Below are 26,143 nucleotides of genomic sequence, written 5' to 3'. Positions count from 1 at the left end.
TCGTTCTGTAATTACACGGTAATCAATCTTTTGGATAGCTATAGTTATTCATTTCACACAAGTGGAAGGTGACAGTAATTAAGGAACAAACACAACATCACCTGAGTGTCTGATTTCTGAAAACTGTATGTACTAACTATAAAACCAAAGGCATGGCTGGCCTTGGGTTATATGAATTAGCGATTATTAATTATTAAACAGCAAACTACACTGTTTTGTGAAGTCTGGTTCATATTTTTCTACCTGAATGGCTACGTGAAAGGAGAAGAATTTAGACTGGCAAAAGCGAGTCCCCAGTAGAATCGCTCCATCTGCTCCTTCTTCACACCCTCTCTGTATTTGTTTTTCACTCTTCCCACTCTCTGCTCATCCCTCCCCAGATTTTCCTCTCTCACACACACTCTCTGTTCCTTTTATCCCTTATTTGCAGCAGAAAAATCTCTCCTAAGCATAACGAGCCCCCAATTATATTTGCTTTGGAGCCAACCTTCCAAGCCCATGGTATTTGAGTGGGTTCCAAATGAGGCAAAACAAACCTGCTCAGACCCACTTCCTACCACCAGAAATCTGAGATTCTTCTCTTACAAATGGTATTGAGCTAGGAGCGGGGATTTCCATATTCAGCCAAGGGATTTCGATGCACTGCTTTCCTTAACCTGAGGGTGGAACTGCAGGTCGAAGCCCCTTTGCAAATGTCAGCATCGGTGGGTCAAGTTTAGAACAGAACGGCCACACTGGGTCAGACCAATGGTCCATTTAGCCCGGTGTCCTGGCTTCCGACAGCGGCCAATGCCCCAGAGGGAGTGAACAAAACAGGGAATCATGAAGTGACCCCCTCCTGTGCTGCCCATTCCCAGCTTCCGGCAGACAGGGTCACCAGCCCTGCCTGTACCTCAGCCCTTGAACTTTTTTATGGGCTCCGCAGGCCTTTTGGTCTTGGCAGAGCTACATCAGCACCAGCTGAGGGCTGTATATAAACAGACTGCACATCTCAGACCAGGGTGCATTTTCAGTCCTCGACACTTCAGGCTTTCAGCAGCAAGTGAAAATTCTGTCTCCTTAGAAAGGTTTCAGGAGCGAAGGAGACACCTGGGAGTTTTATTTGAAAATGATAATGCCATCATCTGTCTGCACCGCATGGAGCGCTTCTATCCCTTTATACTTATGCCCGGGTAGTGGCACACCGGGCAGTTGGTCCTGAATTGATCCTGTGCATAACAGTGGCAATTCGTAATTCAGAAGCAAGGGAAAGGAAATTGGGATTTTGTCTTTTTACACCGATGGCATTTCCCTTGGGCCTGCCAGAAGAAACTCTTTTGCTGCCGATACTCTAGCTTATATGCAATGCAAAGTACAGGGATCACAATCCTCGCTGAGAATTTAAATCCTTAATTTCAGGGTTTATAACTTTGGGGTGGGGCAACGCAGGCTTTTCATTACAGTCGGATACTAAAATCACAGAAGGACGGGAATGAGGCCAGCATATATTATAGCTTCCCGGTGCCATTAATGAGTTACACAGCCGCATGTGAGACAAAAGAATGGACTAGCAGCTCTTTATGGGCCCATTTGCCTCTTTTAAAATGCTGGGCAGTTAGGCCTTCTTCACGCGAGCAAATTGTCCTAATTATCAACACGGGTGCCAAACGCAGCGACGGGTACAGCAATCACAGTGGAGATAGGAAGCCTGCTTTTTGCACTCATCCTGCTTGAAACCAGACAAAGCTGCCCCCGTGCAAATCGCAGCTTAGCCTACATCTAAACTAGATTCCGAATCAACACTCTGAGATCGATCTGCTGGTGGTCGATTTAGCGGGTCTAGTTAAGACCTGCCAAATCGACCGCAGATTGCTTTCCCGTCCACCCTGTTACTCTAGGGAAGTCAGTGGGCGAGTTTCTCCCATCGACCCCCACAGCACAGAGCCTTCAGTAACTTGATTTAAGGTAAGTCAACTACAGCTATATTATTCTCATAGCTGGAGTTGCATAGCTTAGCTTAAATCGACTTCCTGTTATAGTGCAGATGTAGCCTGATAATGGCCTACCCCACCGATTCCCAACCGCTGGGCTGAGGACCTCTGGCTGTCGGGCCGGGGCGGCTCTGGTGGCCGGGGCTGGGATGCACAGGTCCAAATGTGGCTGTTGGGAGAGGCATATCCTGCCCCACCTCTCAGCCAACCAGCACTGGGCAGGGGCGGGGTCTCTTCCCGGACACGGAAGAGTGCTTTGCTGAGTGGCAGGAGGTCTATGCGGAACCTGGCACGGCAGCCTTAGAGCAGCTGCGACCCAGGCAGAAGCGCTCAGCTGGTGGGTGGGAGGCAGCGCAGGGCTAGGTGAGGGGTCGGGACAGGCACTGGGGGACCCAGGGTCAGGGCTAGTGCTGGCAGGCTCTGGAGGTGGGGGGCTGATACTGGGGGGCACTGGTATGTCTGGGATTGGGAGCTGGCACTTGGGAGCTCTGGGGGTGGGGCTAGTAGTGGGGGGCTATGGGGACAGGGCTGGCACTGGGGGATTCTGGGGACAAGGTTAATATTGAGGACTAGGGGTTGGCACTGAGGGAGCTCTGGGGGGTAGGATTCAGTGGGGCTCTGGAAACAGGAGGCTGGCATTGGAGGGTCTGGTGGTGGTGGGCTCTAAAGAGTGGGGGTGACACTGAGATATTTGGGGTGGGGGGCTGCCACTGGGGGGGATGCAGGGGACTCTGAGGTCGGTGGCTTGTGCTGGGGGCAGTGGAGGGGTGGGGGGGCTCTAGGGGTTAGGGCTGGCACTGGGAAGTTCTGGGGGCTAGGGCTTTTGGCATAACAGTAACATTTTATTTGCGTATTTGCATACTCAATATTTGCATAATGAATATGAAAATATGCAAATAAAATTTTGCCAAAAATTTGTGAATGGATTTGCCAGTCCCTGGTATAAAAAAGGTTGGGAACCTCTGGTTTACCCAACCTATGCCACTAAAGGTTTGCTACCCAGGGATGAAGTCTTGGCCTCACTGGCAAAACTTCCATACACCACAAAAGGGTCAAGACTTCCCCCTGGCCCAGGAGACCATCATGAGAAAATGCAGTCACTTGGGCACGGTCCTCCAGTGACTCAGAACGTTAGCAGCCAAGTCTCCTGATTCCGAGTTCCCATGCTCTAACCACTAGGCCAGTCTGCCTTTCCAAAGAGGCAGCCTGCATCCCAGATTGTTAACCATCTACCTTTATGTGCATTGCAAAGCATACAGGCAATACAACAGCAAAGCAGCATACTCTGCCACTGACTTTCAAACGGGCTCATCTTGTGTAACTTGGTAAATTTCAAAGACACGAAAGAGCCATTTTTACCTCTCAGGCTGCAGCCATTGGCCGGGTCAATTTCTCTCCCATCAATTTTGAATACCCAGCGTCCCGGGACATTTACATTAGTTGTGTCTTCGATACTGATTATCTCTGGGGTCCTGGAACCTGGAATGCTAAAATAATTGGTGCTGTTTCCACCATTGAATCCTGCCTGAAACACAGAAAGAGCAAACTTGACCTCAAAACACAGTAACCATTCTTCCCTTAAGTCTGTTCTCTCATATTTCTTACCTTCGCTGTCATTAATAATCCTGATTTGTCTGCAAATTTCGCAGGTAATTATCTCATGCTCACCTCCTCTCTCAATTACGTGATCAAGTAAGATCCAGATGGCAGCTCCAGCAACAGTGTACATACAAAAGTCCCACCGGGAAACTATTTAATTGGAACTGACTGATTTTTTTAACTTACACTTAATGATGTATTATTATTATTATTTTAACTACAAAAAGGCTGCTTTGTCAAAAGGAAATCTTCTGTTTGTGGCTGTTTTATCTGGCTGCTTGCTTTGACACACAAATTGAAAATGATTTTTTTTGTTTTGCTTTTAAAAAACAAACATTTTCAGGAAAGGCCTGTTGTTTTCAGGAGGTTTCAGTTTGCAGAAACCACACAAAATATTCTTTTTCTTTTTGATTTTCAGAGAAAAGCAAAACAATTTGTGGAAGGAAGAAGAGAAAAAGAAAAGGGAGTGAGGCGATGGATGGATAGATGGGGTGGGGGAGACAGTGTTTGGATTTAAAAAATGGTCACTTCACAGCCAGCTCTCAATTTCATGTGTCTGTAGCTACCTTTACAAGGTTAGGTATTCAACTTTTATCAAAAGAAAGAAAGTACATTGTTCTCTTCTCATCTTCATTTCATCTCCCTCCTCTTCCCCATATAATCTGGGAAGAAAAAAGAAAACCAGCCCCAAGGATGCATCTACACAACAGGGCTAAACTCAAAATAAGCTACGCAACTCGAGCTACGCTAATTGCATCGCATAAGTCGAAATAGCTTATTTCGAATTTGGGCGCGTCTACACAGCACTTATTTCGAAGTAGAGTACTCTTCCCCCGACTTCCCTTCCTCCTCGTACAATGAGGGTTACAGGAGTCGGAGTAAGAATTCCTCCGGCTGGACATTATTTCGACATGATGTCAAAATAACTGCTTGTGTGTAGACGCGCACTTTGTTATTTCGAAATAACGTCAGTTATTCCGAAATAATGGTGCTATGTAGACATACTCCAAGTGACCAGCCAATCTCCTCTGTGCACCTGCAAGTTCCCTTGGTCTACAGATCCCCAACTGATCATCCTTGGGGAGTGTACTTGAGACCCCTGGATCTAAAGGCATAAATCTCAAATGTTTAAGCTAAACAACCTGGTCTAGCTACTAAAGGACAACAAAAGTTGTGCTGCGTTAAGGCAAATCATGACTTTACTAGGTCTCATTTCTCTGCTGACTTTGTCAGGACAAGGGCAGTTTGGAGGGTAGAGCATAAACAGAGATGATCACACAGATGCACAGAAAGGGTTTTACCTGGGCCACCACTCCACCGAGTCCAGTTAAAGGATCGCCCCCACTTGCTGTTCCAGTGGTCCAGGTTATTGCTTCATAATTAAACATCGCAAACGTGGACACCCCATCTGAAATCAGGAGCGCTTGAAAGGTGTTCACCTATTTAAAACACAGACAGGCATGCTCACAAAGCGAGGTCATCTCTTCCTCATCCTTTGCCCACGTTTTCTTCTACATCCATCCCTCATGAAATGCCATCATGAAGATTCCTAATTAAACAACCATCTGATAGCTGTTCAGCTCCCCTTAACCACGTCCCTAGCTGTCCAGAGCAGTTCCATGGGGGACACCACAGGAGACAGATTAGAGCTGTGATCTGCTTTCGCACCAAGAGATGGCAGCATGAGAACAAGTACCGACAAAGCAATTAGCTGGACTGGATTGCTTCAGCCTGTTATCTTAGTGTTATTCTAGCTCAGCTTTATTCATCACAGTGTTATCTTACTGGGTTACCTTCCCCATTCAGATGCTATAATCATATTAACAATGGCTTCTACAACAGTCAACAGCGTATTGTGCCCACGGAAATCTTGCTTTCCCAAGCTGCAAAACTTTACTGACAAACATCACATGGTTCTTAAGCAACTCTCCAATTTTTAACTATAAATGTTTCAGATAAATTCACCGGGCAACAAGCCAGCACCTCATGCTAACAGGAGGTACCTTGTCACCTCCTAAAGACGACACAAACACGAGCTCTTGCCGATAGGATCCCAGAACATTGTTCATTAAGCCCTGTCCTACCTAGATCCATGTGAGATATTCCTGCGTCCCTGGGAATGCATTTGCAGAATCTGCTCCTATGACCATCCTGGCAAACACCACTTGAAGTAATTCAAACTTACCCATCTAAATTCCACCTGCAATTCCAACTGGTTTTGGTATCCTTCATGCCTTATCCGAAACCATTCTTCCTTGGTCACTAAATTCTGCTTAGCAGTCATGCTTTCATCCCGCCAGACGGCCGTCTTTCGATGATGGGTGAAATGAACCACGTATGTTCCCTCAGTTACTGAGGGTGTAATTAATCGAAGTCGGTCAATGTGGTTTGAGATCTTTGCATGGCTAGGGAAGGGCACCGTATTATCATGTAATGTTAAAAAGTCCAGATGACTGACAAACACATAACACGTCATCCAGGACCAGATAGAAAGGGATAGAAAATAAGACACAGAATATCTTACTGCCCCTGTATAAAACTATGGTACGCCCACATCTTGAATACTGCATACAGATGTGGTCTCCTCACCTCAAAAAAGATATTTTGGCCTTGGAAAGGGTTCAGAAAAAGGCAACTAAAATGATTAGGGGTTTGGAACTGGTCCCATATGAAGAGAGGCTAAAGCAACTGGGACTTTTCAGTTTAGAAAAGAGGAGACTAAGGGGGAATATGATAGAGGTCTATAAAATCATGAGTGGTGTGGAGAGGGCCGATAAAGAAAAGTTATTTATTAGTTCCCATAATAGAAGAACTAGAGGACACCAAATGAAATTAACGGGTAGCAGGTTTAAAACTAATAAAAGAAAGTTCTTCTTCACACAGCGCGTAGTCAACCTGTGGAACTCCTTGCCAGAGGAGGCTGTGAAGGCTAGGACTATAACAGAGTTTAAAGAGAAGCTAGATAATTTTATGGAGGTTAGGTCCATAAAAGACTTTTAGCCAGGGGATAGAAATGGTGTCCCTGGCCTCTGTCAGAGGCTGGAGAAGGATGGCAGGAGACAAATCGCTTGATCGTTGTCTTCGGTCCACCCCCTCCGGGGCACCTGGTGCTGGCCACTGTCGGCAGACAGGCTACTGGACTAGATGGACTTTTGGTCTGACCCAGAACAGCCGTTCTTATGTTCTGAGCCTCCACTGATGTGAGCAGACAGAGCTCTGCTGAAATCTAGGTAGCTGTGCCGATTTACAGGATCTGGCCCACTGGAAAATGGCCCATGGCAGTATATGCTAGTACATAGATATAGATAATAGACAGATAGAACCCAAACTCTGTGACTTCCACTCCATGCATCTGACAAAGTGGTTTTTACCCACGAAATGTTAAGCCCAAATAAATCCGTTGGTTTTTAAGGTGCCTCAGGACTCCTCATTGTTTTTGCAGAAACGGACACCCGCAGCCACCCCTCCGAGTCATGTCAAAGCACTATTGGCTTGGGACAGACTTCTTATGGTCAAGTCGTGCCATTTTGCATTTTTGCTTAAAGTGCATCCATGGTTTTGAGCATCATTTTCAAAAGAAACCAGAGGCGCAATTGCACTCTGGGTTTTCATTATTTATTTAGTATCATTTGTGGGGTGGTAACTTCCAGCAGTCCCAGTAATGGAGCACGACCCCGCTGTGCAGGAAAAGAACCCAAAGATGGTCCCGGCCCCCAAAGAATTTACAGTCTAACTATAAGACATGCGGCAACAGGCGGCTACGGACAGACCAGCGGGGGAGTACAAGGAAAGAGCGAGACAGTATTGGTCAGCGCAACAGGCCGTGATACCAGCTCACCAGTGGCCTAACGACTATATGAGTTTTCTAGGCAGGCAGAGTCTGAAGAAGGATAATGCAGATGTTAATGGGGATCAACACCCTGCTGGGCGGGGCAGCATGGGAGACAGCATTTAAATTGAACAAGCCGGCAACCACTGGGCAATCAACAGCGGGAGTCGACATTTTGATGATGAACGAGAGACAAGCAGGGCAGGGATGTGCCTGGAATGGCACTGATGTCGAAGACAGGTAGCTTGTGTTTGACGTGCTGGAGACGGGGCAGCCACTGTCTTTACCTGCAGTAGATCAGGGATACAGTGGGCCCAACAAGTCTCAAAACGCACCCCAGTGTGAGAAAGAAATGCCTTTCTAACTTCCACTGACATTTCTATGGATTTTTTTTTAATACGCTGACAGTCGATTCTTTTTTTTACCCAGCCGATGTATTTCCTGGTCTTTGTCAACTCAATTTCCAGTACTGCAAGATAGCAAACTTAAAAAGCGTAAAATCTATAGCCCGCAGTGCCTGTTGGAATGCGGAACATGACGGGGGAAAAAAATCTCTCTCGGCAAGTGATTTTCCACTAAGTGCAGCCAGCCCCGTGACGGGAATATTCACCCCAGTGCAGGGGAGTCGACTGTGTGGACTCCTGGCAATGTGGGAGGGGGTAGCTCTGTGCTGCTGGAGGGGGCGGGGCCTCGGGCAGGAGGGGTGGAGCCAGGGAAGCCGGCCCTCCACGTTGCTGGACCCCTGCTCTGACTGCCACTGCTGCCACAACAGCAGCAGCAGGGCACCCCCGGATCCCTCTGAATCACTGGTTCCCAGGGCAACTTCTTCCTTTGTCTCCCCGCCGTGCTAGGGTTACCAGAGGATTTCAAAAAAATACCGGACACACGATCTCAGATGGGAGGGGGCCAGCTGGGAGGAGGACGTGGCGAGCGGGGCTGGCCAGGGGAGATTTTGGGGGGAGGGACGGCTGGTGGGAAGCAGGGCTGGCCGGGAGGGGTTTGGGGGGAGCGGGACTAGCTGGGGGGAATCGGCCAGCAGGGAGTGGGGCTGGCCAGGAGGGGGTCAGGAGGAGTGGGGCTGGCTGGGAGGAAGACTGGGGGGCGGGGGGAACCGTCCAGCAGGGAGAGGGGCTGGCCCAGGCACACGCAGATCCCGGGGTGCTGCCTGTCCCGCGCATGGTCCTGGCGGGGCGCATGGGCATGTCCGGCCCCTCCTCTCTACTGCATAGTTGCGTATTGCCCAGCTGGTAGACACTTCACGCAGTGTGAGCGTGTCTACCAGCCAGGCAGTACGCAAGGATGTCCTGATACTCATGCTAATAATAAAAGTTACTTATTTAGAAAATACCGAACATTTCTATTTTCTCACTTTGTTTCCCAGACAGAAAGCTCAAATACCAGACTTTCCGGTTCAAAACCGGACACCTGGCAACCCTAACCCCACCATCGGCAGGCCTGCCCCGGTGAAAGAAGCTTTGGGTCTGATCCAAAGCCCATTGAAGTCAATGGAAAAATCCCATTGACATCACAGCCACTAGATCAGGCTCTTCAGGTGCAGCTGTACCTTAAACAGGTTTACATAAAAAAGCACCATTTTACCCAACCAGTCCCCTGCCCCCAGGTCCTGGGAAGTCAACGTTAAGGTTCCAATCAATGTCAATGATTCACTGGGTGAGGGAATCCAGAGGAGAGCAACAAAAATGATCAAAGCATCAGGAAATCTGGCCTATGCGGGAAGATTAGGAATTCTGGGTCTGTTTGGTCTTGAAAAAAAATGTCAAAGGTTCCAGTTAGAAAATGTTGAAAGGAAACTATTCAATTTTGGAGGGTGGAGCAGGGAGGCTAACCCAATTATTCAGCAAAATCAGCACAAGTTCACAAAGCGTATCAGTGTCTCCAAATCTGCATTTTTTTGTCTGAGAAAGTTTTCAGCTGAAAATGTTGGCCTGTCTCTAACCCCTGATCCCATGTGTACTGAGTTACTCTGCAAAGCAGGCATTAAGAAATGTCGTGCAGGTTTTCTGCATTGAGGTGAATTCCACCTTCCAAAGTTGCAGATTCTATTTTACATGTCCATCAAAAGCATTCCCTGATATTGTACAGAAAAGATGCTATATACCAAAATAAATTGCATTGTGTGCAACTTTTCCAGCAATACAGGGATCTCAGTACTGCTTCTGCCTCAAAACAGTTTGAAACGGTGTGCCAATGAGATTGGAAAAATGCATTAAATTTCAAACAATCGCTAACAAATAGAAAGGAACAGGGTTCTCTGTCATCACTGACTTCTTTAGAGATCAGACTCTTTTGTGTCTATGGCGTGACAAGGCAGCTAATCCAGCCCAATCGTCGGCAGGGCTTCCCGACCAATTATGATAAATCTTTTACTGCATTGATTGTCACTGTGATAATGCTGTCGATAATCTTTTTGATTTCCTACATCTATCTGGGATTTCAAAGCAACCGTTCAATTCAGACTTCTGAAACATCCAGACTGCCCACTCAGATTAACATGGCATAGAAATAACTCCATAGTAGAAACCCATAAAGTTCTCAAATGAGCTAGGTTGCTTGTGCCCCCAAAGGTCCTCATTTTCTGTTCCCAGGCGCAGATTTGTAAGAGAATGGATTGATTTCAGCCACAGATTAATTTATTGTGGCATTCTGGAGATGAGAGTTTTCTTCAGAAGCAGCTTCAGGTAGGGAGAAAAGAACTTGCTTTGCCTCATTTTGAAGTCAACCTGGCCCGGGATGTTTGAGTCGAACTGAAAAAAATTATCGGGCTCGCCTTTAACTCAGAGTAGGAATGGGAGGAGGAGGATCAGAGAGTGGCAGAGAGCGATTACAAAATCCAGGTAAGGGGCAAAATAAGATGCATGATGGAGCAGTGAGTGGGAGAAAAAATTAGAATGAAAACCTACAGTCCTCCATCCTTCCTGCCCTTGTACGCCATATGTTTCTTTCTCCCCCCCCCCCCATTGTACTTGGTCTTTTATTTACCTTAGAGTATCCACAGTGCTTGGTGCTGTACAGTTAGGCTACGTCTACACTGGCATGATTTTCCGAAAATGCTTTTAACGGAAAAGTTTTCCGTTAAAAGCATTTTCGGAAAAGCACATCTAGATTGGCAGGATGCTTTTCCGCAAAAGCACTTTTTGCAGAAAAGCGTCCGTGGCCAATCTAGACGCAGTTTTCCGCAAAAAAGCCCCGATCGCCATTTTCGCAATCAGGGCTTTTTTGCAGAAAACAGTACTGTGCTGTTTACACTGGCCCTTTTGGGCAAAAGTCTTTCGGAAAAAGACTTTTGCCCAAACGGGAGCAGCATAGTATTTCCGGAAAAGCACTGACGATTTTACATGAGATCGTCAGTGCTTTTCTGGAAATTCAAGTGGCCAGTGTAGACAGCTGGCAAGTTTTTCGGAAAAAGTTGCCAGTCTAGACACAGCCTTAGAGTAAAATAGATAGCCCCTACCATGGGCAGTGTGTATACGAGGCAAGGGGAGGCAATGCCTTCCCTGGGTCTTAGTGCTCAACCTCTCCACTCTTCCGATCCCTATTCTGACCCTTCTTGAAAGCTACAAATAGCAGGCTGTTGCAGTTTGCAGACGGGTGACTCTTAGGATCTGTTAACTTAAGTGAATAGCCTTCCAGCTTGCCAGACCTATTAGCATAAGATCGAACCCATGAAAGAGCCATTAAGTGTCAATGAAACTATTTAACAGGCATGTGCCAACCCTGAATTTACTGACAAAACCAGTTGTGCATTACTATGTCTACAGGACCTTAGTATAAAATTTGCTTTAGGTGTTTCATTAGTTTGTTGCTAAAAATTATAAAATGACATCTCTAAAAAAATCCACACATATTTAGATGCACAATTGAGTATTCAGCATTAGGCATAAATGCTTGGATCTTCAGACATACAGATTTTAAAATAAATTCTTCAAAAGACCACCATTATCTAAAATACACATTGTAATTTTAATTAAAATGTAAACTTGCTTCCAAAGTCTTCCTGTACTTTCTATCCATCTCTTTCCATCCATCCTTTCACCTCCCTGTTAAAGAGAGCCCTTAAACTAAGGGACAACATTCCTTTTTTTCCAGTTAGCTGAATAAATGAGTTTCCTTTTTATTTCTGACTATTTGATTAACTAATTTTAAGAGACTCCTCCACCAAAACCAGGACCTTACTAAGATATAAAATCCATTGTTATGCCTAAAATTTTTGGGAATATTTTTATCAGCAACATTTAGTGAAATATCATAAACATGTCTTGTTATGAAAAAATATCACACAATAAATTAATGCTCCTTTTTTTCCTAAAAGCAATGAACTTTGTTATGAACACACTAAACCGGTCTCACGGGTTAATGTAAAATAATGCCTTTGTTTCAGTGAGTTTAAAATCTGTAGTAATCTGGTAATGATGACTTTATGAAGGCTTCAGAGTATATTTATAAAATCCGTTTAGAAATACTGATGAAGAGAATGTAAAACAGAGAAGGGCTGCATCGTGTATTCCATAGTATTTAATGTTGTATTCAGCAGGACAACTGACTTGTTCTTACTACCAAGTTTTTGCAAATAAATCTGACAAAATTCATGGTATATATATAAAAAAAAAAACTATAAATGACATTTTTATTCCCAAATTTTAATTAAGTACCTTCTGCACGTCCAGTCTTCACAATCTGGCATGCAGTGGAAAACGTGCTCCATTTGCTTTAGAAATTTTAGAAAAGTTTTTTTTTCCTTCCAAAATGTCGTTTGCTACATTTGGGTTCAGGGATTTGGCTGCTCTTGGTGGGCAGAGAGAAGAGGGAGACCATGGGGAGGGGGCGGGGTCTGGATGAGGCAGGGGTATGGTATGGGTGTGGTCACAGGCTGGGAACTTGACTGGCCAAGCAGCAACTTCACCCACCACCTGAAGTTCCTACCCCAAAGAATTTATAACCCGGTACCCGGTTACCCAAATCGTGCAATGCTCTCCAGGCTCAGAGACTTCTCCCACGCGGAGCCCCACTGAAGCCAAAGGAGGCCTACTCATGCCGATCACATCTCAGAATCAGGATCTCCCGTGGTATATTCTTTGGGGCAGGGCCTCTACTAAATGCCTGTACAATGCCTGGCAGCACAGGGCCCCTAGACACCGCTGTAACGGAAACATGTGTAGGTTCACATGACACACAAACACATTCAAGTTGTTGTGCAAGACTCTTGTTTGTATCAGATCAGCTGTTGTGAGCCTACTGTTACGTTCACGGCACAGGGAGAGAGATTTAAAAAAATCATAATACCCCGTGCCTGGAAGGTTGTGTAGCACTATTATATCTCAGACTCCAGTACCCTGACAGACAACATCCGAAAACCGGCCAGAGAGCAAGCAGACTGCTTCCTTAATTCAGAGAACCACAATTCATCCCATTTTGCTCTAACCTGTCTGCCTGTCGACTGACTGATTGCAGCCTTCCCCACAGAGCTCCCTAGGTCTGCAAGCAAGCTTAAGAGGCCACTTACAAACTAAAGTGACAGCCAACCATTCCAATGGAGTTTTCAATTACCCCACAGCTACAAAAACTTGTCTTTAAACTGAATCATACTTTGGAAAAAAAATGAAGGGCAGGGGATTACAGCTTTGCAACCTCAGAGTTTCATACAACTTCAAAGGAAACCAAATTTCTCATGCCCCTATTGAAAGAGAAACTGAATCAGCATTCTGCTAATAAATATTTGGCCCGTCTTTATAAACTGGGTGGAATCCAACATCTGAAGGACTGAAGAAGCAGATAAGCATGATGTCCATTTTACAGATGGGAAAACTGAGGTACACAGACATTGACGGGACTTGCTCAAGGCCACAGAGCAAGGCATGGATAAGAAAATTGACTGAATTTTTGTATCTAAGCAATATGTAATCATAATAATAATTAGCTGCTCCTGTAAAATGACTGCAGTCTTGAATTGAGATTACAGACCCACTAAATTAGCTGCTGTACAAACACATGGTAAGAGACGATCATTCTTTTCTTTGACAATTTCAAAAGTTAACTAGATGTTAAGTAAGGGTGGGAGAAAATAATTATATTTACTGATGGGAACCTGAGGAGCAGAGAGATTAAGTAATTTGCCCAAGGTCACCCCAGAAGTAAGTGGCAGAGTTAGGAACTGAACTCAAGTGTCCCGCATCCTAACTCATCCATCTGTCCATTAAGTTAGGCTGTGTCTTACCAGTGTAGAATGCTTCTATACTATCTTAGCGTAGCATGCATAGCAGGAACACAAATACTATGCTTACTGGGGCAATAACAGGATAGCAAATCTACTCCGCCAAGTGAAAGAAGCTATCCTGGTAAACGTGGTACGAGTAGCCTTAAGGGTACTTGAGAAAAGTCTGGGGGGTTACGTCACCACAACTGATATTTGGAGAAAACTGAATTTTTGTTTAAAGTTTTACAGCACTTTGTTATTTTGATCCTCTTTACACCCCAAAATTTCATCGCCCGTCTGGCTACAATTAAGTTGTTTAAACAAATGTGTTGCAATGGTAGAAAAAAAAATCATGTCTGAAAACTGTAGGTACTGGGGGGACATTTTTTTTTTTTGAGAAAGGGGTACTTCTTTAAAAAAGGTCGAGAAACACTGTCCTAAGGGGTTTTGATGGCACTGCTCTGTCAGTCAGGTTCACACCCCGTCAAACTCCCAACTGACATCACGCTCAAGAGTCTGTGGCATAAACCTGGCCCCCGCATTCCTGCTCCAGAAATCAACACCCTTCTAATATCATCGCACGAGCAAAGAGACTGAAAGGGGGTCTCGCTTACGGGGGTCGTGCTGCTGCCTCCATAGAAGGTGACCTCGTCCCAGGTGACCACGAAGAGCCAGACGGCGGAGAAAGAAGACAGGTTTCTGAAGTATTTCCGGATGTCTTTGGAGACTTTCTTCAGGAGGGCAGGGTCCGTGCTCTCCCGGTAGTAGATCTCTCCTCGGATTCCATTGTGGACGTCTGCCCAAAATGGAGCAATAAAGGCTCGGCCATCGGCAAGGGGGAAAGGCTCTGGGGTGAACTGGCTGACCAGCACGTTGAAAGAAATCACGCCATTGTTGTTGACCTAGAAAAGGAGGAGAATGGTGTGATTGAAGCAAACCCAGGCCTTGACTGCGAGCCGAGAACTGTCAGCTGAAAATTATTCCCGGGCTGATGGCGGTTTCGGTGAAGGCTGGCGTAAGCAATGATGTGATGTAAATAGGCCTATCCATCTAGGCCCCTCATCGCTCTAGCGAGCGAAGCCTTTGCTAAAAGACCGTGAGCCGGGGCTAGGAAGACAGAGATCGGGAACTGCCCCGATGAAGGCTACTTGGCCACAACAGTGCTCGGAGAGGAGCCTCTGTGTATCCACGCCTAAGGGGAACAGTCTACCAGGGAGATTTTGTGCCTGACACAGCTGGCGCCAGGTTGCTGGGTGAGGGCCCATTGACAAGAAGAGGGGACAAAGGGAGCGGTTGCCCCTGCGCGTGGTGATTCAGAAGCTCTCGGGGTTCCCAGCTGCTGCTCCGGGCCCTTTAAATCGCTGCTGGAGCCCGGCACGCTCCGTGCACTGATGCCCGCCCCTTCTTCCTGAGGCCCTGCCCCTTCCAGGGGCTCATAGCCAGCCCCCCCAGCCTTGCATAGGGGCCCAGCGAGGCTGTTGGTCCCCCTGGCTGGGTGTGTTCAATTGAATTAAGTTTTAGCGAACCGTTCTGCAGGGTCCTCAGTACTGGTCTGGTTTGATCCAAATAATTTCAGGGACTTGGTTACTGTCATGTTTAGGGTGATGATACGTCCTGTTTTTAACGGGACATTCCCTTTGTAAGACCTCTTGGCGCCCCAACTTTTTTTTCAAAATGGGCACATTGTCCCGTACTTCCCCTGCAGGGGGCCGGGGGTAGGAACCGCCCATGCTCAGCCGCTGAAGCCCCAAGCACTAGCGGTTCCCCTCTTCTCTCCACCCTGCATACTGCAGGGCACTTCATCCCTGCAGTAGGGCAGGGGGGGTAGGGAGCCACTGGCCACTTGGAGCTTCAGCCACTGGAGCCCTGAGCGCTGGAGGCTGCCCCCCACCGCTGCAGGGCTAAGCGCCAGCAAGCTCCCTCCCCCACACTTGGTGTCCTGTATTCGGCATGGGGACATATGGTCATGTCGAGCCGTCAGTGCTAGGACTTCAGTGGATCCAGGGACACTAGTGCTCGCGTGCTGGGCACCAGACAACGCAACAAATGCGTCGACCACAAGTGAGGATGGACAAAGGCCACTTGAAATAAAACCAGAGATTCCCAGCCTGAGCCTCCATGCCTAGTCCTTGCCTGTGCGTGGATAGCTGATGCTCAGAGAGCATGGGTCTGAACAGTCCCCCTTCGAACAGCTGGCACACCCAGACCCCACGTTCCAATCCTGCTGCTGGGCTGACGGGATTGGTCAAAGGCGCACAACAGAGCTGGCAGTTTCCTTCCCCCATGCCCGTCTTGCTGTGAGGCCAAGAGAAAGCAGCAGCAGCCCAGAACTTTTTCAGGCACCGAGCACACAGTGGAAGGAAACTTTGCCCCCGCTGCATCTGCACGCTCTTGTTTCTTGTCAGGCATCGGGACTAATGCTCACGGCATCAAGGCCTTCGCTTTGGCATTTAATCACCTGCAAAGATAATTTATTGCCGGGGATATTCCCTCCCTGTGAACATTAGCCCATTAAACACCCCTTTGACTTTTTTAATCATAAAACCTATCAGTTCATGTAATCTAAGAACTTGTCAGGTAGGCACCGATAAATCTTCCACATCTTGAACACCGGGAGCGCATGCTTCAATTGCAGCTGCTAACGAGGGGGAAACGAGTACAAGAGGACAGCATCCACTGCAGCCTGGCCTCCACTTACATAAATGCTCCGGTACGGGACTCCGAAGAAGACCAGCGGAATGGACAGCTTAATCTCCGAGGAGCTGCCATCGTCCACTTTGGGCGTTTTGGTATCGTTCTGCCAGAACGGATACAGAATCTCCATGGACTGAGCTGGAAGAGGAGGGCACGGTTATTGGAAGGAACTGGTCCCGTTCTCGCTGGCTGCAGCGGTACAGGATCAGGCCCACAGCATCACGCACCCTGATGCGCTTTACATACTTGGTGCAACACTCACTACTGAAATGCAGCCACCTCTGGGGGGGTGGATAATGGCAGCTGCTTAAAAACATGCCCCCGCACTGGGCAAGAGTTTAGAGCAGAGGGTGAAAAGAACAGACTCTGCAACTGAAGCCGCAAGAGGGATTTTATATGGGTGGAATGTCACTACCTAAACTGGAATTTGGCCAGGCACATTTGATGGCACTTTCCCAGTGGCAGTAGGTGAATTCCTGACTTTGGAAGGCAGGCTAAGGCTAACCCCCAATCCCACCGACCCAGTCCCCCCATTGTGGCCACTGGCGCCTGCTTCTTGGCCCCGGAACCCAAGGTTGCTGGGCAGCGCAGCTCCAGCTGCCCCCTGGGCACCCAAGGGCTGGGCAGGTGGCCCGGCCAGCCAGCCCGGTGGCCCGGCCAGCCCTGGCACCCCCCACCCAGGCAAGCCTCCAGCCCAGCCTGAGCCCAGCCCCAGCTCTGGGCTGCTGGAGCGCCCCCAGGAGTGCACCACAGTCCTCAGCCTGCCTGTCCCAGCCTCTACGAGCGGGCAGGAGGGGACCTAGTATATAGAGAGCATGTGCGGGGCCTGACCAAGCATTTTAGGAAGGCAATGCTTTCCCCTGCCTGTGATACCCACCTCCCATGCACCTCCCCTGTATAAACTGCGACAGGATCCTTCACGCACCCAAATGATCAAAGGCCTCTGTTCCAAACTGCAGTATCTTCTGCAGCACAGTGCCTCCTAACACCATGGCTGGGGCATTAACTCAGCACTCACAGACTCACAGACTTTGAGGTCAGAAGGGACCATTATGATCATCTAGTCTGACCCCCTGCACAATGAATCTCACCCACCCACTCCCGGAATAATCCCCTCACCTCTATCTCAGATATTGAAATCCTCAAATGGCTTAAAGACCCCAAGATGCAGAGAATCCTCCAGCTGTGATCAGTGCCCCATGCTACAGAGGAAGGCGAAAAACCTCCAGAGCCTCTGCCAAATCTACCCAGGAGGAAAATTCCTTCCCGTCCCCAAATATGGCGACACTCTTTCAGACAGAAGAGCAGCAAGGAATAGGGAGAATGGTCCAGCGGGCAGGTTGCTAGCCTGCGACTCGGGCGACCCAGGTTTAATTCTCTGCTTCTCCTCAGCTTTCCTTTGTGACAAGCTATTGAGTCTTTCTGGGCCTCCATTTCTCACGTGTAAGATGGGGACAACAGCACTGCCCTGCCTCACAAGGGAACGTAAAGATAAATACGTGAAATATCGGAGTAATGGGGGCCAGATAAATACCTAATATAGACAGATGGATAATGACATCTGCTGAATTAATATCCCTCCCTGTAGCACTCTGCCTTTTTCTTTGAGCTCTTCTATTCACATAGCAACCAGGTCCGGCCTTGCTCAGCTTATGACAGGATTCTAAGGCAAAGTCTGAAATGCTGCTGTTAGGAAATATTTGATGCGCTATCCTATTGGGGGTTTTCCACTAAATTAAAGATGTCACCACAAGTATCTTCTTTCTCCCTATGTCTTTTGACAGAAAAAAATTAAAAGCCAGTTTTCAGCCAATGATTTTCCAACAAAAAGATGAAATTTGCCACTGAAAATGTTGATAAAAACTAGGCCCGTTCAGTGAATTTTCCCACGGGGACTAGAACTCCATTTTCCACCAGCTCTAATTGCTAGGTATACAGTAGCGGATTATGCCTCCATAGAAACAGCTAGGCGGCCAATAGTGTGCCATTCACAGACATCTGTTATAATATAATTCTCCGTTTATTTAGCCCTATGAGGTTATCTACCACAGAGGGAACACACTTTTCCTTAACGAGAAAAAGAAATGCACCGTCCTCATTATATTCAATCAAAGCTGACCTGCGGAGCTAGCCTCAAAACAATTCTAGCTCTGTTTAAGTTGATTCAGGATATTCTTTTATCTTCTGGGTCCTAACCTGCAATTTCATAGGCTGCTAGCTGATGGGCGATTGCTCTGAGCCTGGGTTTTCAAAAATGCAGTGGGTTTTCTTCCTATTCTGTGCAAGTATAAGCTGCTTGGCTGTTGTAACATTTAAGAGCCTTTTGCTGCAATCTGGTTGATAATAGGGACGGGGGAAGCTGACCCTTTTAGGAAGGTTCTAACCAATAGAGCTTTCTAGCTCAAAAGAAAAATACCTGATCTGAAATCAAAAGTCAAAAAATGGCTTTTTTTTTTTTTTTAGGAGTGTCTTTCTGTCTCTCTCTCTGGCTGTGTCTACACTGCACCCCTTTTCTGGAAAAGGGATGCAGATTAGACACATCAGAATAGCAAAATCCACGGGGGATTTAAATATCCCCCGCGGCATTTGCATTTACATGGCTGCCGCTTTTTTCCGGCTTGGGGATAAGCCGGAGAAAAGCGCCAGTCTAGACGTGATTCTCCGGAAAATAAGCCCTTTTCCGGGGGATCTCTTATTCCTACTTGAAAGTAGGAATAAGAGATCCCCTGGAAAAGGGCTTATTTTCCAGAGAATCACGTCTAGACTGGCGCTTTTCTCCGGCTTATCCCCAAGCCGGAAAAAAGCGGCAGCCATGTAAATGCAAATGCCGCGGGGGATATTTAAATCCCCCGCGGATTTTGCTATTCCGAAGTCTACATTAGCATCCCTTTTCCGGAAAGGGGTGCCAATGTAGACACAGCCTCTATGTATTAATTTCCACACTGGAGAGAATTATAAGTGGTGTGTGACAGAGTCCTGAAGGCATGACTACACTTATATACATATTTGGTAAGGGCTATCACAAATATCCTATTGCCGAGTAGTAAAATAAGTCATTTCACAGCTGTTATGTATCCAGCAGGCTATTACAGCTGAAGTCACAGCTATAAATTATTGATTTTTTTTAAAGTGTGGTACTTAGCACAACCCTTTAAGCAACCACTTTTTAAGCACTAGCATTGGAGTATAACTCTGCATGTGTAGCTTCTCCTGTCCAAATATCCCAATAGGCTTGGCCAGCAAAGGAATCTAGTCTCAATGCCCAGAGCTGCAGGCAGATTATCCTCATTTTGCAGGTGGGGAAACTGAAGCACAGTGGTTAAGTTATTTGCCAGTCGCCACACAAGCAAAACGGCAGGCATCAGGATCAAAATCTCAAGCAACACAACCTTAACCACACCAGGGTTAAATCAATCCTGTGCTGTAACTATGCGGAGAGTTACAACAACAAAAACACTGCCCTCCCACAAAACACCTACCCACAACCGGCCCCATTCTGCTGTTCTCGACCCTCTCGATAATCAAGTTGAAATTAAAAAAAAAAGAACGCAATAAAAAATCTTCTTCAGATTTTCATGTGCCTTTTACAAAACCACACACACACACAAACTTGACATGGATGGAACTTTTGTGGAGTGAATTATCTTAATACATGTTTCCTCAAGGCTCTATAAATCATCAGGGAATATCAATGAGGATACACCTAAGATTTGGAATATGGAGGACTCCACAAACTAAGCCGAAGCTCAAACAAATGTCATTTAACACAGTTGTATGGTAGCTTGACATTTCTGCAGAATCTTTCTTCTCACTCGACTTTCATTCTACATAAGTTTGCCTGGCAAGCCAACTATCCAAACTCTAGGGAAGTTTTAAAGTCCTGCTTTCATGACAACAGTGGTATCATCCCAAGCTCCTGAATTGTGCACGAGGAGCTCAGAATTGGGTAGAGACTCTTTAGTCTGTTGGCTACTTTGACTTCATATTTGAAAGAGAAAGGGCGAGATGTCAATTGCTCTAGCTCCATTGATTTCAGTGAAATGATAACAATTTATGAGCTGAAGTTCTGTCTCTCTCACTGTGAATAAATGTCATCTGTGGAAAAATGTCATGTATATTTACCAGGTGAGGCACACAAAAAATCTATTTGTTTTCCCTTTGGTATTATGATTTAAAAATAAATTAGTCTTCTATTGTACTTGCTCTCAGACAAGGGGCTGTGTAGAAATTTTGCAAGGCTTGTTATGAACATGAAGTTTGCATGTAGCAAATTTCCGAGGCAAGCGCTTTCCTATTGTAAATGTCGAGTATCAGTATCCGAGGACCAAAAGTCAGAAATACTAACCTTGCTGCTGTACAATGATGAACACAAAGGCCACCCAGGTTCTAATGAGTGACGGATAATTCATCCTAAAAAGAAAAAAAAAAGCAATGGATCATCAATCCAAAACTGTATCTGCTAAGCAAATCTCAGGCTGATTGCTAATAGGGCCTTGCAATTGTGTGATCGCTCCAGAGATGCAGAAATTTGGGAAATGTCTAATCCATGAACTAGACCAAAAATGATGAGCTAGGTAGGTAGTGTAATGAAATCAAGGAGGATAAAACAACCTACCCTACAGGTGCTCTCAGGTTAAATGTACAACACAATTTCAGAAATAAACCAGCATGTTGGAATTAATGAATAGCACTTAGCTCCTAGTATGTATTCAACCCCCCTATTAATCCAACACAATTCTTTGCTGATTGGCTTCAAATATGGATATTACTGCTGGCTTTAAGATGAATAGCTTTGCATTGTTAGAAAATGAGAACGAATTATGAACTGTAGTGTGTTTATATAGTTAGAAGACTTCAAATGTTAGTTTAACTATTCCTTCGTACTGAGTGGTAATACAATGATCACTTAACATTTTTGACTGATGTGAAGGAAGCCCAAATGTTTACACAGATTGACAACTTCCTTGCTATAAAGAAATCAGCTATATACAGAGCGGTGAATCTGGGTAAATTAAAGAGAAATGTTGTATGGTATTTTAGTTTCTTTTATGCCTGATATTTGTTTTATGTTATTTATCAAATAGGAAGTATGACTAAAGTAGCTGTTTTGATTTCATTACTTTATCATTTTTATTCATTAAAGAGAGGGAAAAGTTTCTTGTACACACTTATATAAAGCTACAGTGTATACACAATATGCACAGGGGGTATATGACATTCAAGTATAAATTATATAGTGACCTCTTTACATAGAGATAATAGTTGCACTTCTATACTTGACATTAAATGTGTATCTATTCATGCATTATTTTACATCTATGTCTGTATTTCAACAGTATAGACATTAAATCTCTACATAACAGATCTATAGATCTATTTATATAATGGAGTACACATATCTAGTTGTATTTATTTCTAAATGTCACATATAATGTAGATGGATAGCTGGACACACTTTCTATAGATCTACATATTACTTACACTTGAATCCAATTACAATGATGCTTGAAATAGTGAAACACCACGTATAATCAAGTCGAATGATAGTTCCAACTTCTCCACTGCTTCTCAAAGTGTCAATTGCAATTAGATTGAAAAAATAATCTTGCTTACAGCAAAGTTGTTCTGGGGTGAGAAAAATTAATTTAACTATGAAAGGATTCTGCTGTATTCCTTACTGTATAAAAGAAGCACGTATCATGCTAGGGTTGTATATAGATCTTAAATCTACGTTACTGTGGATTCATTAACTGAGAACACACACAATGACTAGCAGAGAATATAAATGTACTGCATTAAATCTTAAAAGATGTAAGTCTGGGGAACCAGCACAGAAAATAAAGGAAACAATGCTTAATTTAGTATATCTCATAAAAAAGCAATTTCTTTAAAAAGTATTAAAAAATACCAACCTGTTTTGAAGAGAAGGGAAGAAATTAAGTCCGAATTTTTAAATTGTATCTTGGTAAGCCAGGGGAAAACTTATGTCAATGAAGAATACATTTCAGAGCTCTTTAACCAATTATCGCTGATGTCTGAAATGATGTCTCAATCCCTTTTGCTCTTTCAATTGAAAATTCAGTTTTTCTCTGTGTTGTTTTAGGGCCAGAATAGTGTTGAACTGCGATCACAACTTTTTCCTCTATTAATTAATGGTAAATTAATCTACAGATCAGGTTCTGGGCTGTAAAAGTGAAGAGATTTCTTTCTGGCAGAACCCCCTCCCCCAACACTTCAAGTAGAGATAGATAGAAATGTCAGTAACTTGGAGCTGGATTTGTGGCTGTTCTGATCAGAATCGTTTTTCACTAGAGCGAAGAAAAAAAAAACCCACAAAAGAAACAAGCCCCTTCCTCCTTTGTGTAAGTGGAAAAAAAAGCTTCTATATAGTGTTACAGAATTAGCATTAGACAGCATAGGGATAAAACATGAAACAAAGTTAGAAATGTCAATGACATTAATTTCCCATCAAAGTCTTATTTGAGTTTACATAAATCAGCTTAGTTCAGGCTTTGGCAGAGAGGAGAATAAAAACTATCTAAAGAAAACAAGTTCTTTCCAAAATCTTCAGATTTTATTTCTTCTCCCGATCCTCCCAACCTAAGAGGAAGTGGGACTGACCTGCTTTGGAAAATGGATTTGGAGAAAAGAAAAGCCAGTATTTATATTGCAGTGGCATATAGAAGTCAGCATCTCATTGTGCCAGGTGCAGAATAGACACCCTAAGCGAAGACCCCGGCCCAAACTGCTGATAATGAAAGAGCCTGACTCTTGCCCCCAGCTGAAATCAATGGGACTAAATATTTTAAAAAATCAGTCCATTTGTTAATGTAGTGCAGGATTGGGGCCAATAAATCAAACAAATTTGCTGAGTAAGAGCACAACAAAAGGGGGAGGGGGAGGCAGAGCAGAAACTCTTTAAAGGAAGACTTTAGGTTTCAAATACTTCCCCGCATGCTTAATGCCACACGTGTGCATCGCCCTGCGGACTTTAGTGGGGCTACCGGTGTGTAAAGTCAAACATGGGAGGAAACGTTTGCAGGATCTGGGCCTTACAGTAAGTTACAGAGACAAACCCCTTACTTGTGAACCTGATTCCCAGTCTATTGAAGGGAAGAAAGCCCTTCAGGGGGAATCTAGAGATTCTTTTAATACTACCTGCCATTCAGAGCATTTGGATTCCTTCCAAAGGCAAAAACAAAACAAAACAAAAAGGCCTCTCTCTCTTCAGACGGCTCTTCACAGATTACCTGCAAAGGGAAAATAAACTGGGCTTGTACTCCTGTGTGCTGCGTTATGATGAATACAGAAAAACGGAACATACCCTTTTTTCCTCTGATTGTTCTGGCTTTAAAATTCAGCTTCTGTCCGACTTAGGAAGTCCTATGATAACTAAAGTTGCTTTAATTTTACATCTTGCAATTGGGAGTGAACTTTCTATCATCTGGATTTTTTGTCTCTTTTGGGTCAGGGCCTCTAGTTTTGTTATGCCCTGGCTAGATAGCATTGAGCACATTATGCCTCACCAAATGACTAGTAACAGTATAGTAATATCTTTACTTTCCACGCTGAGGCTCAACACAAGCAAACAATTCAAAAATGCTGAGTTAGATGTTTCCAGTGGCTTGTTCTAAACCAAGCGAGCTAAGGTCAAAGTCGTGGTCAATTATTCCTGACCACATAGATGGGAACTACCGTCTTTTAGCGAATATACCCCGCACCCAAATATACCCCGCACCTGAATTTACCCCGCGTTTTTTTTTTTTTGAGTTAAAAAAATCTTGTATACCCCGCACACGAGTATAACCTGCAGGGTATACAAGGCTGTGCTGGGGGTATATTTATGGTGCGCATGGGGGCGGGGCGGGGGGGAATTAGCCAGCCACTCACCGCCCAGTTCCTGCGCAGCTGCCAGCCTCCAGCCGGGGGAGCGCTCACCGCCCAGTTCCTGTGCAGCTGGATGAGCGCTCCTCCTGCCCCTGCCTACGGCTGCGGAGAAACCGGGCAGTGAGTGCTCCCCCACCTGGAGGCTGCGCAGGAACCGGGCAGTGTGTAAAAAAAAATTTGTATACCCCGCACCCGGGTTATATTCACAAAATTACGGTAGGTCAAATAATTTCCCAATGTGAGACTATGAACTAGATTTAAAAAAAAAAAAAACAGTTTTCTGAACCCGATGCTGGAGTCTGGTGGAAAGTCGATTTTTTCCAAATACAGATTGAACCTTTCTAGTCTGGCACCTTCGGGACCCGACCGGTTCTGAACCAGAGACTTTGCCGGCTCATGGGAGGTCAATAGTGTCTAGCAGCATGACCAACACTTCCACTGCTTACTGGATTCTCAAAAGACATTTGGGGTAGATTCAAGCTAAAGAACAGCCCACAACAGAAAGCCAGGACGGGTGATTTTAAATAAACTTTATGGGCCCAGGAGAAATGTGGCCACACCCATGAAAAGCGGACACCTGGCTAACTAAGATAATTCCAGACCATGTATGTTTTTAGACCAGAGAGATTCAATCTGAAGTAACTTCCACCAGGGAGAGTGTCACCCATCTCCCAATTACACCTCCCCTTATTGCTGAAAGCAAGAGAGCTGACCTGCTCTCTTACAATTGCTGCCTGCATCTGCATCCCTTCCTCTACAATATGGGTGTGAAAGTTTAACCATGTAAATGTTTAACTTAAAAGCCTGGGCTATATCAGAGGCAGCATCTTAGGAGTGGCAGCTGGCTCCCTGGGAGTCGGGCTGCAGGCAGGAGCTGGTGCTTGCTGGAAGCCAGCTTAAAAGCCACCTCCTGGCACACACCAGTTCCCAGCTACCTGCCACCCCACATGTAACAGTGTAATGGCTGAATTTTTCAGTAGTTACATGGTCAATAAATTACACACATTTTAATGTCCCTACTCTACAGAGCTTTAAAGCTCTCTCTGTGCTTCAGGACAGGTTCCTGATTCTGTTTCAAACCTGGCTGACAAACCTAGAGTTTCATCTAGGAAGCACAGATATTAAAGAATGAAAACTACCCAGCAGATGGCTTCATTCGGCTTTGCCAGTGCAGGACTGCTTCCTCCCTACCCTGAGATTATGCCATCTATTCTAATTTTAAATGGCATGAAATGGGGCTGTGGGCTACCATTCAGCAGGAGAATAGAGCTTCCTGTCAGGGAACGGTTGCTACTATTCAGATAATTTTTCCTTTCAATTTCATCTCATTATCCCATTTATCTCTAGGGCTCCTTTGGGATGGGCAGCCTGAAGGCCACATGCGACCCATCAGGGCTGTGTATGTGGCCCACGAGACATTTTATTTACGGCTGCCCACACACAGGGTTGCCAGATTCCGCTAGTTTCCATCCACAGACATTTTTTTCATACCGGTGTTATTAAAGCGACAAGCACGTAAAGCCAGGGCACATGATGTGAGGCACATGCTGACTGCACACAACAGTGACTATGAGAGCTGTGTGCTCCCTTGGCATCCAATAGCAGTCCTGCTACAGGTCAGCTGGCTCACCCTGCAAGTTCTAGGTACGCAAGCGTAGTGAGCAAACCTACCTGCTGTGTCTACATTGGCATCCCTTTCCGGAAAAGGGATGCTAATGAGACACATCGCAATTGCAAATCCGCGGGGGATTTAAATATCCCCCGCGGCATTTGCATTTACATGGCTGCCGCTTTTTTCCGGCTTGGGGATAAGCCGGAGAAAAGCGCCAGTCTAGACGTGATTCTCCGGAAAATAAGCCCTTTTCCGGAGGATCTCTTATTCCTACTTGAAAGTAGGAATAAGAGATTCTCCGGAAAAGGGCTTATTTTCCGGAGAATCACGTCTAGACTTGA

The 26,143-nt window shown here is 45.5% G+C and overlaps 1 protein-coding gene across 2 annotated transcripts in view; it reads right to left on the bottom strand.

Annotated features, from left to right (window-relative positions):
- Nucleotides 1-26,143, bottom strand: part of LOC102462950 (tubulin-specific chaperone cofactor E-like protein) — a 114,111-nt gene that overhangs the window by 47,236 nt on the left and 40,732 nt on the right. Inside the window, exons 1-6 of one of the 2 annotated variants that reach the window (XM_075909743.2) lie at nt 21,785-26,047; nt 20,649-20,713; nt 16,308-16,441; nt 14,224-14,511; nt 4,871-5,008; nt 3,330-3,495 (exon numbers count right to left, since the gene is read on the bottom strand). In XM_075909743.2, coding sequence (XP_075765858.2) covers nt 3,330-3,495; nt 4,871-5,008; nt 14,224-14,511; nt 16,308-16,441; nt 20,649-20,712 — 790 coding nt within the window. In that variant the 5' untranslated portion in view covers nt 20,713; nt 21,785-26,047. Of the gene's footprint in view, nt 1-3,329; nt 3,496-4,870; nt 5,009-14,223; nt 14,512-16,307; nt 16,442-20,648; nt 20,714-21,784; nt 26,048-26,143 lie in introns of those variants that run through there. The other variant, XM_075909746.2, reaches the window with a different exon arrangement.

The sequence above is a fragment of the Pelodiscus sinensis genome, chromosome 25 (assembly GCF_052426305.1).
Source record: "Pelodiscus sinensis isolate ZL-2025 chromosome 25, ASM5242630v1, whole genome shotgun sequence".
NCBI lineage: Eukaryota > Metazoa > Chordata > Testudines > Trionychidae > Pelodiscus > Pelodiscus sinensis.
The sequence above is the reverse complement of the archived record's forward strand: the minus strand, read 5'-3'. Positions and strand labels throughout refer to the sequence as shown.